This window comes from Vanessa cardui, chromosome 24, assembly GCF_905220365.1.
Source record: "Vanessa cardui chromosome 24, ilVanCard2.1, whole genome shotgun sequence".
NCBI lineage: Eukaryota > Metazoa > Arthropoda > Insecta > Lepidoptera > Nymphalidae > Vanessa > Vanessa cardui.
The window spans coordinates 10,573,507-10,586,991 of record NC_061146.1 but is presented as its reverse complement, the minus strand read 5'-3'; the positions used below and the strand labels follow the sequence as shown (position 1 = coordinate 10,586,991).

General features: G+C 52.2%; 1 protein-coding gene across 1 annotated transcript in view; it reads left to right on the top strand.

The window, feature by feature from the left end:
• The window catches only part of LOC124539959 (protein 4.1 homolog), an 89,818-nt gene that overhangs the window by 53,112 nt on the left and 23,221 nt on the right, over positions 1 to 13,485 (top strand). The window contains exons 2-8 of the mRNA XM_047117333.1: positions 3,151 to 3,304; positions 3,655 to 3,802; positions 4,081 to 4,197; positions 4,858 to 5,041; positions 5,938 to 6,090; positions 6,499 to 6,684; positions 7,391 to 7,563. Coding sequence (XP_046973289.1) covers positions 3,173 to 3,304; positions 3,655 to 3,802; positions 4,081 to 4,197; positions 4,858 to 5,041; positions 5,938 to 6,090; positions 6,499 to 6,684; positions 7,391 to 7,563 — 1,093 coding nt within the window. The 5' untranslated portion in view covers positions 3,151 to 3,172. The remainder of the gene's footprint in view (positions 1 to 3,150; positions 3,305 to 3,654; positions 3,803 to 4,080; positions 4,198 to 4,857; positions 5,042 to 5,937; positions 6,091 to 6,498; positions 6,685 to 7,390; positions 7,564 to 13,485) is intronic.

The window sequence follows — 13,485 nt, the reverse complement described above, 5'->3', positions numbered from 1 at the left end:
CATGATACAATAAATCTTACAATTCCGATGACTATTGTCGGTGATCAATGTTTCATCAATTTGTCGTTAATTCGATTATAAATGAAAGTAGCAAAACTAACTTATTCTTTTTAAACAACAATTTTAGTATAATGTGACAAACAAAAATTGTAAGTCCATGAGCTTACACCAGACAAGTATTTAAATATCTCTTACATTCAACAAAGCTACCCCCATTTCATGACTCCCGTAGTAATAGAACGTACTTTGAGTGCTGTGTACATCTGTAATTACTGCAACGTTCGCCGTTCTGTACTATATACGGAAGAAGTTTTTACTTTTCAACTAGCGGACCGCCCCGGCTTCGCACGGATGGATATTTTTTAAAAATATTTTTACCTTTTATTTATATATTTTTTGTTGCTTTTTTACGACATGTTTAAACATTTTCCTTCTATTTAAACTTATTTACACACTGAGATGGCCCAATGATTAGAATGCGTGCATCTTAATCGATGATTGCGGGTTCAAATCTAGACAAGCACCACTGAATATGCATGTGCTTAATTTGTGTTTATATTTCATCTCATGTTCGGCGATGTAGGAAAATATAGAGAGGAAACCTGCATGTGTCTAATTTCATATAAGTTCTATCACATGTGTATTTTTACCAACCCGCTTTAGAACGGCGTGGTGGAATATGTTCCAAACCTTCTCCTCAAACGGAGAGGAGTCCTTAGCCCGGCAGTGGGAAATTTACATGCTTTTGTTATTATTGTTCTTACGCAAAAACCCTAATTACATATCTAAACCTTCCTTATGAATCCCTGTGTCTATTAGTGAAAACACCATGAAAATCCGTTCTGTACTTTTGGAGTTTATTGCGAACATACAGACAGACGCGGTGAGGGACTTTGTTTTATAATATATAGTGATGATGTACGTGCTTACTCTACCGTTGTGACTCCACACCGAAGCTCTTAATACGATTTTATCTTTAGTGGGAAATTATACTTGCGTATCTCCTGCTTTGGGTGTTTTAACGTACATTTTATAATTTAGTAGGTTAAATTACTGTTTTCAAATTGATTTTTATATATTCGTTACGGTATGCTTAACATTTTAATTTGTATTCTAATAAAAGTTCAGAAGTTATAAGTGGCTTACAATTAATTGTATAATTCGGGCAAAGTATTATCCATTAGATCACATACATTATTCTGATCCCAATGTAAGTAGCTAATAAAGCACTTGTGTTATGGAAAGAAGTAACGACGGTATCACAGACACCCAAACCAACAAAGAAAACTAATGAACTTTTTCTATATCGACTCGGCCGGGAGTCAATCCCGGGACCCGTCGACACACTACTTGACTACGGAGGTCGTCTAGGACTAATACATAATATAAAAGCTGAAGTAACTTTGTAAGTTACTACCTCAAGTTCAAACCACTGAACTGGTTCAGATCAAAATTTAGCACGGAGTTGGTTTTTTTAATTCACGTTTCGAGGAGGGTATAATGGGGTGACGGTTTGTTTGTAACAATTAAAGTTTTATAAATTTCCTTGCACGTAAATGCCCCAGTTCCAACTACTTTATAATAACTGCTGGGAAACTTAATAATGAACTTCTTAGTTTCTTGTAAGTTCTTCCCGGTGAAATCTACGTTCTGAAACGTGAGGATAGAAATGTGCTGATAATTGGAAATTAATGTTTTTTCTCTACAGAAAGTGGGCGTAAGAGGTTTTCTGTATTTAATATATAAGTAGTTATTTACTTGATCTGGGTCAAGTCACATTTCAATACGAGTACGATATTAGTATCTTTGAATAGCAGTAATCTTTGTATTTGAGCATCAAATGCTTACTTACTGCTGATGACAATTTTGCTGTAATTCCAAGTTATCACACAGTTGGTTTTTTTTTGAGTAGCAAAGGTATCATTCTCGGTATTGAGATCGCGAAACAAGCTTGAACAAATCGGTTCCATTATTCTGTGTAAAATTTCATATAATTGAATGTATCTCGTAATTGAATGAAGCTTAACTATGAAGAATAATCTAAAGAAGTCTTTCTTTTGGTAAAACAATATGTTCATCTTCACGATATCAAAGTCAAATTAATTTACTGTGGTTTATCGTATTACCCTTTTTAAACCGTTAAAAAGTACGTACTCTACAGTTATACAGTTACGTCGAAGCCTTTACACATTATTGCTGTTTGCCAAGATTATGGGATAATCTTTTTCAAAAAATTGGTAATATTTACAACATTTAAGTAATTTTTTCCTCCTTTTCTAATGCCGGTAGTGTTTATATTGAATGTGATGTTAACAACGTAGTATTTTATTGTGTTGAAGTTTGGGATAATACGTTCTCACGGCGCATTGTGATTCTGTAATCATCGCCCGTGTCGGTGTGTTCGCTGTGCTTCGAATGTTATATGCATTTCAATTGTTCGTGCAATTTATTAATTAACTAGCAAAACTTCGCAGACTTCGGCCTGCCTGCATATTATACATATAAAATATATTATGACTTTCATTAATATTATTGGATTGATCTACAATTTTTCGACGAAAGCGATCAAAGTATATCTCAGCGTTCGTAAAAAACCTATCATTTTGGTTGACTTACGTCGCAAATTGGTCTGCACGAAAAACCGTTTTATTTTGCGGGTAATATATGAAACCTATGTCCATCATCTATCATAGCCATAGCCTTCAGTTTTGTCTGTCCTGAAATCGTTCGAAATATTCGTGAAAGAATTTTGATATCGGATGATTTGTTTCGCCCATTATCTTTTTATCTTTTCATTAATTTTTAATTTAATATAATTTTCATGGTCTGCTTTATTAGTTTGATTTGCAAAATTTTTATTAGTGTCCCGATAAAATTTATTAGTTTTATCGATTTCGTAAAGGTTAATTGAAAATGAAATTAATTATCTAATGCTATAACTGTTTATTTTAATGAAACTTGCAACTTGCCGCTGTGCCGTTATTTGCCAATATTTCATGCCGTGTTCCGCAAAATTGTTATTTGATGAATAATTGTCTGCAATATACATTATTCGCTGAATTAATTTGTAATTTAATATTTGTGTATAGTAGAAAATGAGTATATTTTTTTGACGTATTATTAAAAGTATCTTTTGTTTTTGTTGTCCAGGTGTTGAGAGAAGCGCGGCAGAATGCCGGAGGGAGTGGCCAAAGATGGCAAGGAGGCCAAGGCGAAAGCCAAGGAGTCGCCGAAACGCCGCACCAACCTCGCCAAGATAAAACTTGAGCTCCTAGATGGATCTACTATGGAACTTGAGGCTGATGTGAGTTATTAATCATATAATAGGGCACACCTATGCTTGTCAGTCGATTTAAAAAACAATATGATCATTAACACATAATAATTGGTGTTAGTTAAAACTTGTAAATAGTATTATCAAAAGTATTCACGATTGTGTTATTGTTACACGTTTTGTTTTGTTAATTTTATCAGTTGATTCATCTCTGCTATAAACTAACATAAAGCAATATAGTTTAAACCATTATTTTGTAATAAAAAAAAATATCGATTAACAAGGCCTTATTTTTATGTGTGAATAAAGAATATTAGCAAATTTTATTAAAATAAGTCGAAGTAATAATGTCGGTTTTCAATTAATCTTCACCGTTTCAGAGAAAGATCCGTGGTCATGATCTACTCAGCAAGGTTTGCGACAGCCTCAACCTGGTCGAGAAGGACTACTTCGGGTTATTGTACGAGGATCGAGGGGACCCACGGGTCTGGATCGATCTGGAGAAGCGAGTTTCTAAGATGCTGAAACGTATGTATTATCTCATTTACTTTACGAATTTCCGACCATTAAAATAAAAAGTGGTGGCATTTTACCAACAAATAGCATAACTTGGAATTGTTATACAGACTCAGAGCCAAATTTTGCGACACGTTGCCGATATAGCTTATCTTATTTTCCAGCAGTTCCAATGTCTAAGAACATCGGTAAAAACCGGGCTTTAAGTGGCCATGTGATTAGATTTTGATGTAAGGAAATAGGATTTATTGCTGTGTAACAGATAATTAATAAATGCATCAACGTTCTAGACGAACCTTGGGTGGTAAGGTTCGCAGTGAAGTTCTACCCGCCGGAGCCAACGCAGCTGCAGGAGGAGCTGACACGGTACCAGCTCGTACTGGCCATCAGAAAAGACCTACTTGAAGGTGAGTTAATTTAACAAAAAATATTTGTCGTCTTGATTCAAAATTATTTATTGAGTAATAATTCAGATTTCAAAAGCATTTACTGAATGCTTATATGCTCTGCTGGGCAGAAGCTTTGAGTAGAAGTTTTGGTGCTTTCTCCACCACGCTGTCCCAAAGTGGGTTGATGCAGGTAGCCTTTATGGTTAAAACCCAAGATAACCGCTGGATCTATCTAGGTTCTACTTCTTTTTCACTTGGTCATTGTGATGTTGACATATTTTTATAAATGTTTATTAAGAAATATGTTTGTTCTTAAAGTTAGAGTCGAGATGGCCCAGTGGTTAGAACGCGTGCATCTTAACCGATGATTGCGGATTCAAACCCAGGCAGGCACCGCTGATTCATGTGCTTAATTTATCTTTATCATTCATTTCGTGCTCGGCGGTGAAGGCAAACATCGTGAGGAAACCTGCATGTGACAAATTTCATAGAAATTCTGCCACCTGTGTATTCTACCAACCCGCATTGGAACAGCGTGGTGGAATATGTTCCAAACCTTCTCCTCAAACGGAGAGGAGGCCTTTAGCCCAGAAGTGGGAATTTACAGGCTGTTGTTGTTGTTGTTGTTGTTGTTGTTGTTCTTAAAGAAATCCCTGACTTCGTTTCCCTACTCCATAGGTCGGCTTCCGTGCTCCACGGTAACGCACGCGCTGCTCGCCAGCTACCTGCTCCAGTCGGAGCTGGGCGACTACGAGGAGACGGAGAACGGCGCCGGCCTCTGCAAGCAGCTCAAGCTGGTCCCGCCCGCGACCTGCACGCCCGAGTTCGAGGAGAAGGTCGTCGAGCTGCACAAGACACACAGGTATGGGATACGCAGGAATTTAAAACGCTTTATTAATGGATATTAGGGTTGTTGAGGAAGTAATTATGAGGAAGAGGAGGAAGAAGAGGAATTGTCACGAGCAAATTTAGAGGATGCGGATGAGGATGAGGATTTTTTCCAGAAAGGGGATGCGGATGATAAATTGCTGTTAAATTTTGAGGAAGCGATAGCGAAAGATTTTTAATATTTATATATGAGGATGCGGTATCGGTTGAGGAACTCAAAATATTGCGGAACTTTTGCATTAAGAGGAAGAGGAATCCTCAGCAACCCTATTATACCATATAATATATAAAATACCATATAAACCCTGGATATACTATGATTTTAATGATATAAGTGAAATATAAAGAAATACACTCTAAATGTTTTGGTATATGAAATTGGCAGGAGATATTAGTATGCCTAAGTTTGTTTGCAAACACAGATTATTTAACTATATTACTCTCAGTACTGCAATCAGGCACCTGTACCCCTAACGTCATTACGTGCTAGTTCCAATCACTGAAAAGTGCCAATTTCTAAAATAACTCTCGAATAAATTATTTAAAACCGTTCTTTCCGAAAGCATAAAATAATATTATGAATGAATGTGAAAATAATGTAATTTTTTTTTATTGACATAATTAACAACATTAAATGCTTAAATATATATATATACAAATATGAACTAAAACTAGTTACTGTATAAATCTTGACCGCGTGCAATGGTGGCAAGAATGCTAGCAGCATTTCCCCGTTGAATCGCAATTCCGATCCTCTGAGCAAAAAACGAACCAGCCCTCCTGTCACCAGTGGAGGCAATGAGGCGAGGTGTTATACTTTTGATGGAAACGTGCAAAATATTTTATATAATGTCTATTGTACTTCTCCAGGGGTCAAACTCCAGCGGAGGCGGAACTGAATTACCTGGAGAACGCCAAGAAGTTGGCCATGTACGGCGTCGACCTGCACCCCGCCAAGGACTCGGAGAACGTTGACATCGCGCTAGGCGTCTGCTCGTCTGGCCTGCTGGTGCACCGTGAGAAGTAAGACTATATATTAATTAGTTAGACTTATCTAAAAAATAACCTTACTTAACTAACTTCCAAATCGCAGCGCCACCTATCAAGTAAAATCTTAACTATACACGGATCTGCTCAAATCAAATCAAATGAAATCTAATCAAAATAAACTTTATTCAAGTAGGCTTTTACAAGCACTTTTGAATCGTCATTTTACAATTAAGTGAAGCTCCCAGAAAGCGGTTCGGAAAGTAGACTCTATCGAGAAGAACCGGCAAGAAACTCAGTAGTTACTCTTTTTTAAAATTTAAAAGATACAAAGTCATTTTAATTACATACAATTATTTAAATTAATATATGCTAAATCAACTAAAATATGTAAAAAATATTTACAAATATTAGTCGTAATAATCATGAAACCTCTCTCCACAGACTCCGCATAAACCGTTTCGCGTGGCCCAAGATCCTGAAGATCAGTTACAAGCGTCACAACTTCTACGTCAAACTGCGACCGGGCGAGTTCGAGCAGTTCGAGTCCACGGTGGGCTTCAAGCTCGCCAACCACCGAGCCGCCAAGAAGCTGTGGAAGACCTGCGTGGAACATCACACTTTCTTCAGGTAATACTACCTGAACCTGCCCCATGGGGTATCTCAGAGTGGTTTTCCTTACCACGGGAGAGAAGATGTTCTGTATTCTCACTCATAATAATAATAGTTCCGGCTCAAGGCAAGGCTTGGGGGTGTCAATAGTATTAACTTCCAAATCTATTGAGATATTCTAGCCATGATTAATTATTAATTAAATATGAATTAGAGCTTTCAAAGCAAGCCATTACACCAACGGGACACTTACACGATTGACTGAATTTACAAAAGAACCAGTGATCGGAATGGGAATTTTGTTACAAAGAACGATGACAATTGCATCATTTTAAATATTAGTATTTATGGATTGACCTATTCAAATAGGCTATTTATTAGAAAAATCTTTTCTAGGTCAATCTAATTCAGCGTTTAAATGAAAAACGTCTTTAGGTCATCAGTTGATTTGGGGGTTCCTCAAGGATCAATTCTAAGATATTTTCTTTTCCTCATATGCATATGTGACTTGCTTTTTGATAATGAATAGAAACAAAGGTTGTGTAATTGAAATCATCAAGTTAAAAATATAAATGCTGATGTACTAAGGGATGGGAAATGGACTGGCCCAGTAGAATCAACCGAATTTATTGACCTTACTGTTGATATGATGGAAAATGAATTCTGTGCTAGCGAAACGCTCCCTTTTCGTCTTCTTGGAGTCTTATACGAGGTTCCCCCGCAGGCTGATGTCCCCCGAGCCGGCGACGCGCAGCACGCTGTTCCCGCGCCTGGGCTCGCGCTTCCACTACAGCGGCCGCACGCACTACGAGTCCCGCGCCGCGCCGCCCAACCGCTCGCAGCCGCACTTCGCGCGCACGCTCTCCTCGCGCCGGCTGTCCTCGCGCAGCGCCGACGGTGAGTGACGTCACGCGCACACGCACACGCACACGCACACGCACACCCGCACGCACTACGAGTCCCGCGCCGCGCCGCCCAACCGCTCGCAGCCGCACTTCGCGCGCACGCTCTCCTCGCGCCGGCTGTCCTCGCGCAGCGCCGACGGTGAGTGACGTCACGCGCACACGCACACGCACACGCACACCCGCACGCACTACGAGTCCCGCGCCGCGCCGCCCAACCGCTCGCAGCCGCACTTCGCGCGCACGCTCTCCTCGCGCCGGCTGTCCTCGCGCAGCGCCGACGGTGAGTGACGTCACGCGCACACGCACACGCACACGCACACGCACACCCGCACGCACTACGAGTCCCGCGCCGCGCCGCCCAACCGCTCGCAGCCGCACTTCGCGCGCACGCTCTCCTCGCGCCGGCTGTCCTCGCGCAGCGCCGACGGTGAGTGACGTCACGCGCACACGCACACGCACACGCACACGCACACCCGCACGCACTACGAGTCCCGCGCCGCGCCGCCCAACCGCTCGCAGCCGCACTTCGCGCGCACGCTCTCCTCGCGCCGGCTGTCCTCGCGCAGCGCCGACGGTGAGTGACGTCACGCGCACACGCACACGCACACGCACACGCACACCCGCACGCACTACGAGTCCCGCGCCGCGCCGCCCAACCGCTCGCAGCCGCACTTCGCGCGCACGCTCTCCTCGCGCCGGCTGTCCTCGCGCAGCGCCGACGGTGAGTGACGTCACGCGCACACGCACACGCACACGCACACCCGCACGCACTACGAGTCCCGCGCCGCGCCGCCCAACCGCTCGCAGCCGCACTTCGCGCGCACGCTCTCCTCGCGCCGGCTGTCCTCGCGCAGCGCCGACGGTGAGTGACGTCACGCGCACACGCACACGCACACGCACACGCACACCCGCACGCACTACGAGTCCCGCGCCGCGCCGCCCAACCGCTCGCAGCCGCACTTCGCGCGCACGCTCTCCTCGCGCCGGCTGTCCTCGCGCAGCGCCGACGGTGAGTGACGTCACGCGCACACGCACACGCACACGCACACGCACACCCGCACGCACTACGAGTCCCGCGCCGCGCCGCCCAACCGCTCGCAGCCGCACTTCGCGCGCACGCTCTCCTCGCGCCGGCTGTCCTCGCGCAGCGCCGACGGTGAGTGACGTCACGCGCACACGCACACGCACACCCGCACGCACTACGAGTCCCGCGCCGCGCCGCCCAACCGCTCGCAGCCGCACTTCGCGCGCACGCTCTCCTCGCGCCGGCTGTCCTCGCGCAGCGCCGACGGTGAGTGACGTCACGCGCACACGCACACGCACACGCACACCCGCACGCACTACGAGTCCCGCGCCGCGCCGCCCAACCGCTCGCAGCCGCACTTCGCGCGCACGCTCTCCTCGCGCCGGCTGTCCTCGCGCAGCGCCGACGGTGAGTGACGTCACGCGCACACGCACACGCACACGCACACGCACACCCGCACGCACTACGAGTCCCGCGCCGCGCCGCCCAACCGCTCGCAGCCGCACTTCGCGCGCACGCTCTCCTCGCGCCGGCTGTCCTCGCGCAGCGCCGACGGTGAGTGACGTCACGCGCACACGCACACGCACACGCACACCCGCACGCACTACGAGTCCCGCGCCGCGCCGCCCAACCGCTCGCAGCCGCACTTCGCGCGCACGCTCTCCTCGCGCCGGCTGTCCTCGCGCAGCGCCGACGGTGAGTGACGTCACGCGCACACGCACACGCACACGCACACGCACACCCGCACGCACTACGAGTCCCGCGCCGCGCCGCCCAACCGCTCGCAGCCGCACTTCGCGCGCACGCTCTCCTCGCGCCGGCTGTCCTCGCGCAGCGCCGACGGTGAGTGACGTCACGCGCACACGCACACGCACACGCACACCCGCACGCACTACGAGTCCCGCGCCGCGCCGCCCAACCGCTCGCAGCCGCACTTCGCGCGCACGCTCTCCTCGCGCCGGCTGTCCTCGCGCAGCGCCGACGGTGAGTGACGTCACGCGCACACGCACACGCACACGCACACGCACACCCGCACGCACTACGAGTCCCGCGCCGCGCCGCCCAACCGCTCGCAGCCGCACTTCGCGCGCACGCTCTCCTCGCGCCGGCTGTCCTCGCGCAGCGCCGACGGTGAGTGACGTCACGCGCACACGCACACGCACACGCACACGCACACCCGCACGCACTACGAGTCCCGCGCCGCGCCGCCCAACCGCTCGCAGCCGCACTTCGCGCGCACGCTCTCCTCGCGCCGGCTGTCCTCGCGCAGCGCCGACGGTGAGTGACGTCACGCGCACACGCACACGCACACGCACACCCGCACGCACTACGAGTCCCGCGCCGCGCCGCCCAACCGCTCGCAGCCGCACTTCGCGCGCACGCTCTCCTCGCGCCGGCTGTCCTCGCGCAGCGCCGACGGTGAGTGACGTCACGCGCACACGCACACGCACACGCACACGCACACCCGCACGCACTACGAGTCCCGCGCCGCGCCGCCCAACCGCTCGCAGCCGCACTTCGCGCGCACGCTCTCCTCGCGCCGGCTGTCCTCGCGCAGCGCCGACGGTGAGTGACGTCACGCGCACACGCACACGCACACGCACACGCACACCCGCACGCACTACGAGTCCCGCGCCGCGCCGCCCAACCGCTCGCAGCCGCACTTCGCGCGCACGCTCTCCTCGCGCCGGCTGTCCTCGCGCAGCGCCGACGGTGAGTGACGTCACGCGCACACGCACACGCACACGCACACGCACACCCGCACGCACTACGAGTCCCGCGCCGCGCCGCCCAACCGCTCGCAGCCGCACTTCGCGCGCACGCTCTCCTCGCGCCGGCTGTCCTCGCGCAGCGCCGACGGTGAGTGACGTCACGCGCACACGCACACGCACACGCACACGCACACCCGCACGCACTACGAGTCCCGCGCCGCGCCGCCCAACCGCTCGCAGCCGCACTTCGCGCGCACGCTCTCCTCGCGCCGGCTGTCCTCGCGCAGCGCCGACGGTGAGTGACGTCACGCGCACACGCACACGCACACGCACACCCGCACGCACTACGAGTCCCGCGCCGCGCCGCCCAACCGCTCGCAGCCGCACTTCGCGCGCACGCTCTCCTCGCGCCGGCTGTCCTCGCGCAGCGCCGACGGTGAGTGACGTCACGCGCACACGCACACGCACACGCACACGCACACCCGCACGCACTACGAGTCCCGCGCCGCGCCGCCCAACCGCTCGCAGCCGCACTTCGCGCGCACGCTCTCCTCGCGCCGGCTGTCCTCGCGCAGCGCCGACGGTGAGTGACGTCACGCGCACACGCACACGCACACGCACACGCACACCCGCACGCACTACGAGTCCCGCGCCGCGCCGCCCAACCGCTCGCAGCCGCACTTCGCGCGCACGCTCTCCTCGCGCCGGCTGTCCTCGCGCAGCGCCGACGGTGAGTGACGTCACGCGCACACGCACACGCACACGCACACCCGCACGCACTACGAGTCCCGCGCCGCGCCGCCCAACCGCTCGCAGCCGCACTTCGCGCGCACGCTCTCCTCGCGCCGGCTGTCCTCGCGCAGCGCCGACGGTGAGTGACGTCACGCGCACACGCACACGCACACGCACACCCGCACGCACTACGAGTCCCGCGCCGCGCCGCCCAACCGCTCGCAGCCGCACTTCGCGCGCACGCTCTCCTCGCGCCGGCTGTCCTCGCGCAGCGCCGACGGTGAGTGACGTCACGCGCACACGCACACGCACACGCACACGCACACCCGCACGCACACCCGCACGCACTACGAGTCCCGCGCCGCGCCGCCCAACCGCTCGCAGCCGCACTTCGCGCGCACGCTCTCCTCGCGCCGGCTGTCCTCGCGCAGCGCCGACGGTGAGTGACGTCACGCGCACACGCACACGCACACGCACACCCGCACGCACTACGAGTCCCGCGCCGCGCCGCCCAACCGCTCGCAGCCGCACTTCGCGCGCACGCTCTCCTCGCGCCGGCTGTCCTCGCGCAGCGCCGACGGTGAGTGACGTCACGCGCACACGCACACGCACACGCACACGCACACCCGCACGCACTACGAGTCCCGCGCCGCGCCGCCCAACCGCTCGCAGCCGCACTTCGCGCGCACGCTCTCCTCGCGCCGGCTGTCCTCGCGCAGCGCCGACGGTGAGTGACGTCACGCGCACACGCACACGCACACGCACACGCACACCCGCACGCACTACGAGTCCCGCGCCGCGCCGCCCAACCGCTCGCAGCCGCACTTCGCGCGCACGCTCTCCTCGCGCCGGCTGTCCTCGCGCAGCGCCGACGGTGAGTGACGTCACGCGCACACGCACACGCACACGCACACCCGCACGCACTACGAGTCCCGCGCCGCGCCGCCCAACCGCTCGCAGCCGCACTTCGCGCGCACGCTCTCCTCGCGCCGGCTGTCCTCGCGCAGCGCCGACGGTGAGTGACGTCACGCGCACACGCACACGCACACGCACACGCACACCCGCACGCACTACGAGTCCCGCGCCGCGCCGCCCAACCGCTCGCAGCCGCACTTCGCGCGCACGCTCTCCTCGCGCCGGCTGTCCTCGCGCAGCGCCGACGGTGAGTGACGTCACGCGCACACGCACACGCACACGCACACCCGCACGCACTACGAGTCCCGCGCCGCGCCGCCCAACCGCTCGCAGCCGCACTTCGCGCGCACGCTCTCCTCGCGCCGGCTGTCCTCGCGCAGCGCCGACGGTGAGTGACGTCACGCGCACACGCACACGCACACGCACACGCACACCCGCACGCACTACGAGTCCCGCGCCGCGCCGCCCAACCGCTCGCAGCCGCACTTCGCGCGCACGCTCTCCTCGCGCCGGCTGTCCTCGCGCAGCGCCGACGGTGAGTGACGTCACGCGCACACGCACACGCACACGCACACGCACACCCGCACGCACTACGAGTCCCGCGCCGCGCCGCCCAACCGCTCGCAGCCGCACTTCGCGCGCACGCTCTCCTCGCGCCGGCTGTCCTCGCGCAGCGCCGACGGTGAGTGACGTCACGCGCACACGCACACGCACACGCACACGCACACCCGCACGCACTACGAGTCCCGCGCCGCGCCGCCCAACCGCTCGCAGCCGCACTTCGCGCGCACGCTCTCCTCGCGCCGGCTGTCCTCGCGCAGCGCCGACGGTGAGTGACGTCACGCGCACACGCACACGCACACCCGCACGCACTACGAGTCCAAGTGACGTCACACGAGCACACGCGCGCGCACTCGCCCGTACTCACTGCGAGACCAAATGACGTCACACGGGCACACGCGCACGCACTCGCCCGTACTCACTGCGAGACCCAGTGACGTCACACGGGCACGCGCGCACGCACTCGCCCGTACTCACTGCGGGACCCAGTGACGTCACACGGGTACATGCGCACACACTGCGAGTCCAAGTGCGCATGTACGTGAACGCACGCAAAATATCACGCAATATGAGAGACGAGCTTGGGTCTTAAATAGTAATAATAAAATCCATCAATACAATTTCATCCCATTTAAGACTTAGAAAATAAAAGTATAAATTTATTCATATAAGTAGTCGTAGCCGTTTTTGTTTTTTTCCGACAATTTAATTTATCAAGGGACGGTTTATCAATATAGATATCAATAGTTCTATGGACGATGGTGACCACATACAATAAAGTTGCCAATTTTCCAGTCTGCCAACTGACTTGAATTAAAAAAAAAAAAGAAGAAAAATCACACCATCCTCTTTTCGGACGGTGACTGATCTTTAATGGCCTCTGCAGCGTCACCGCGATATTATCTGGCAGGAGGAAATCCGTGTAATTAAAGAATATAATTAAAAATGGCGTTTTACCTCTCGCTTGCAC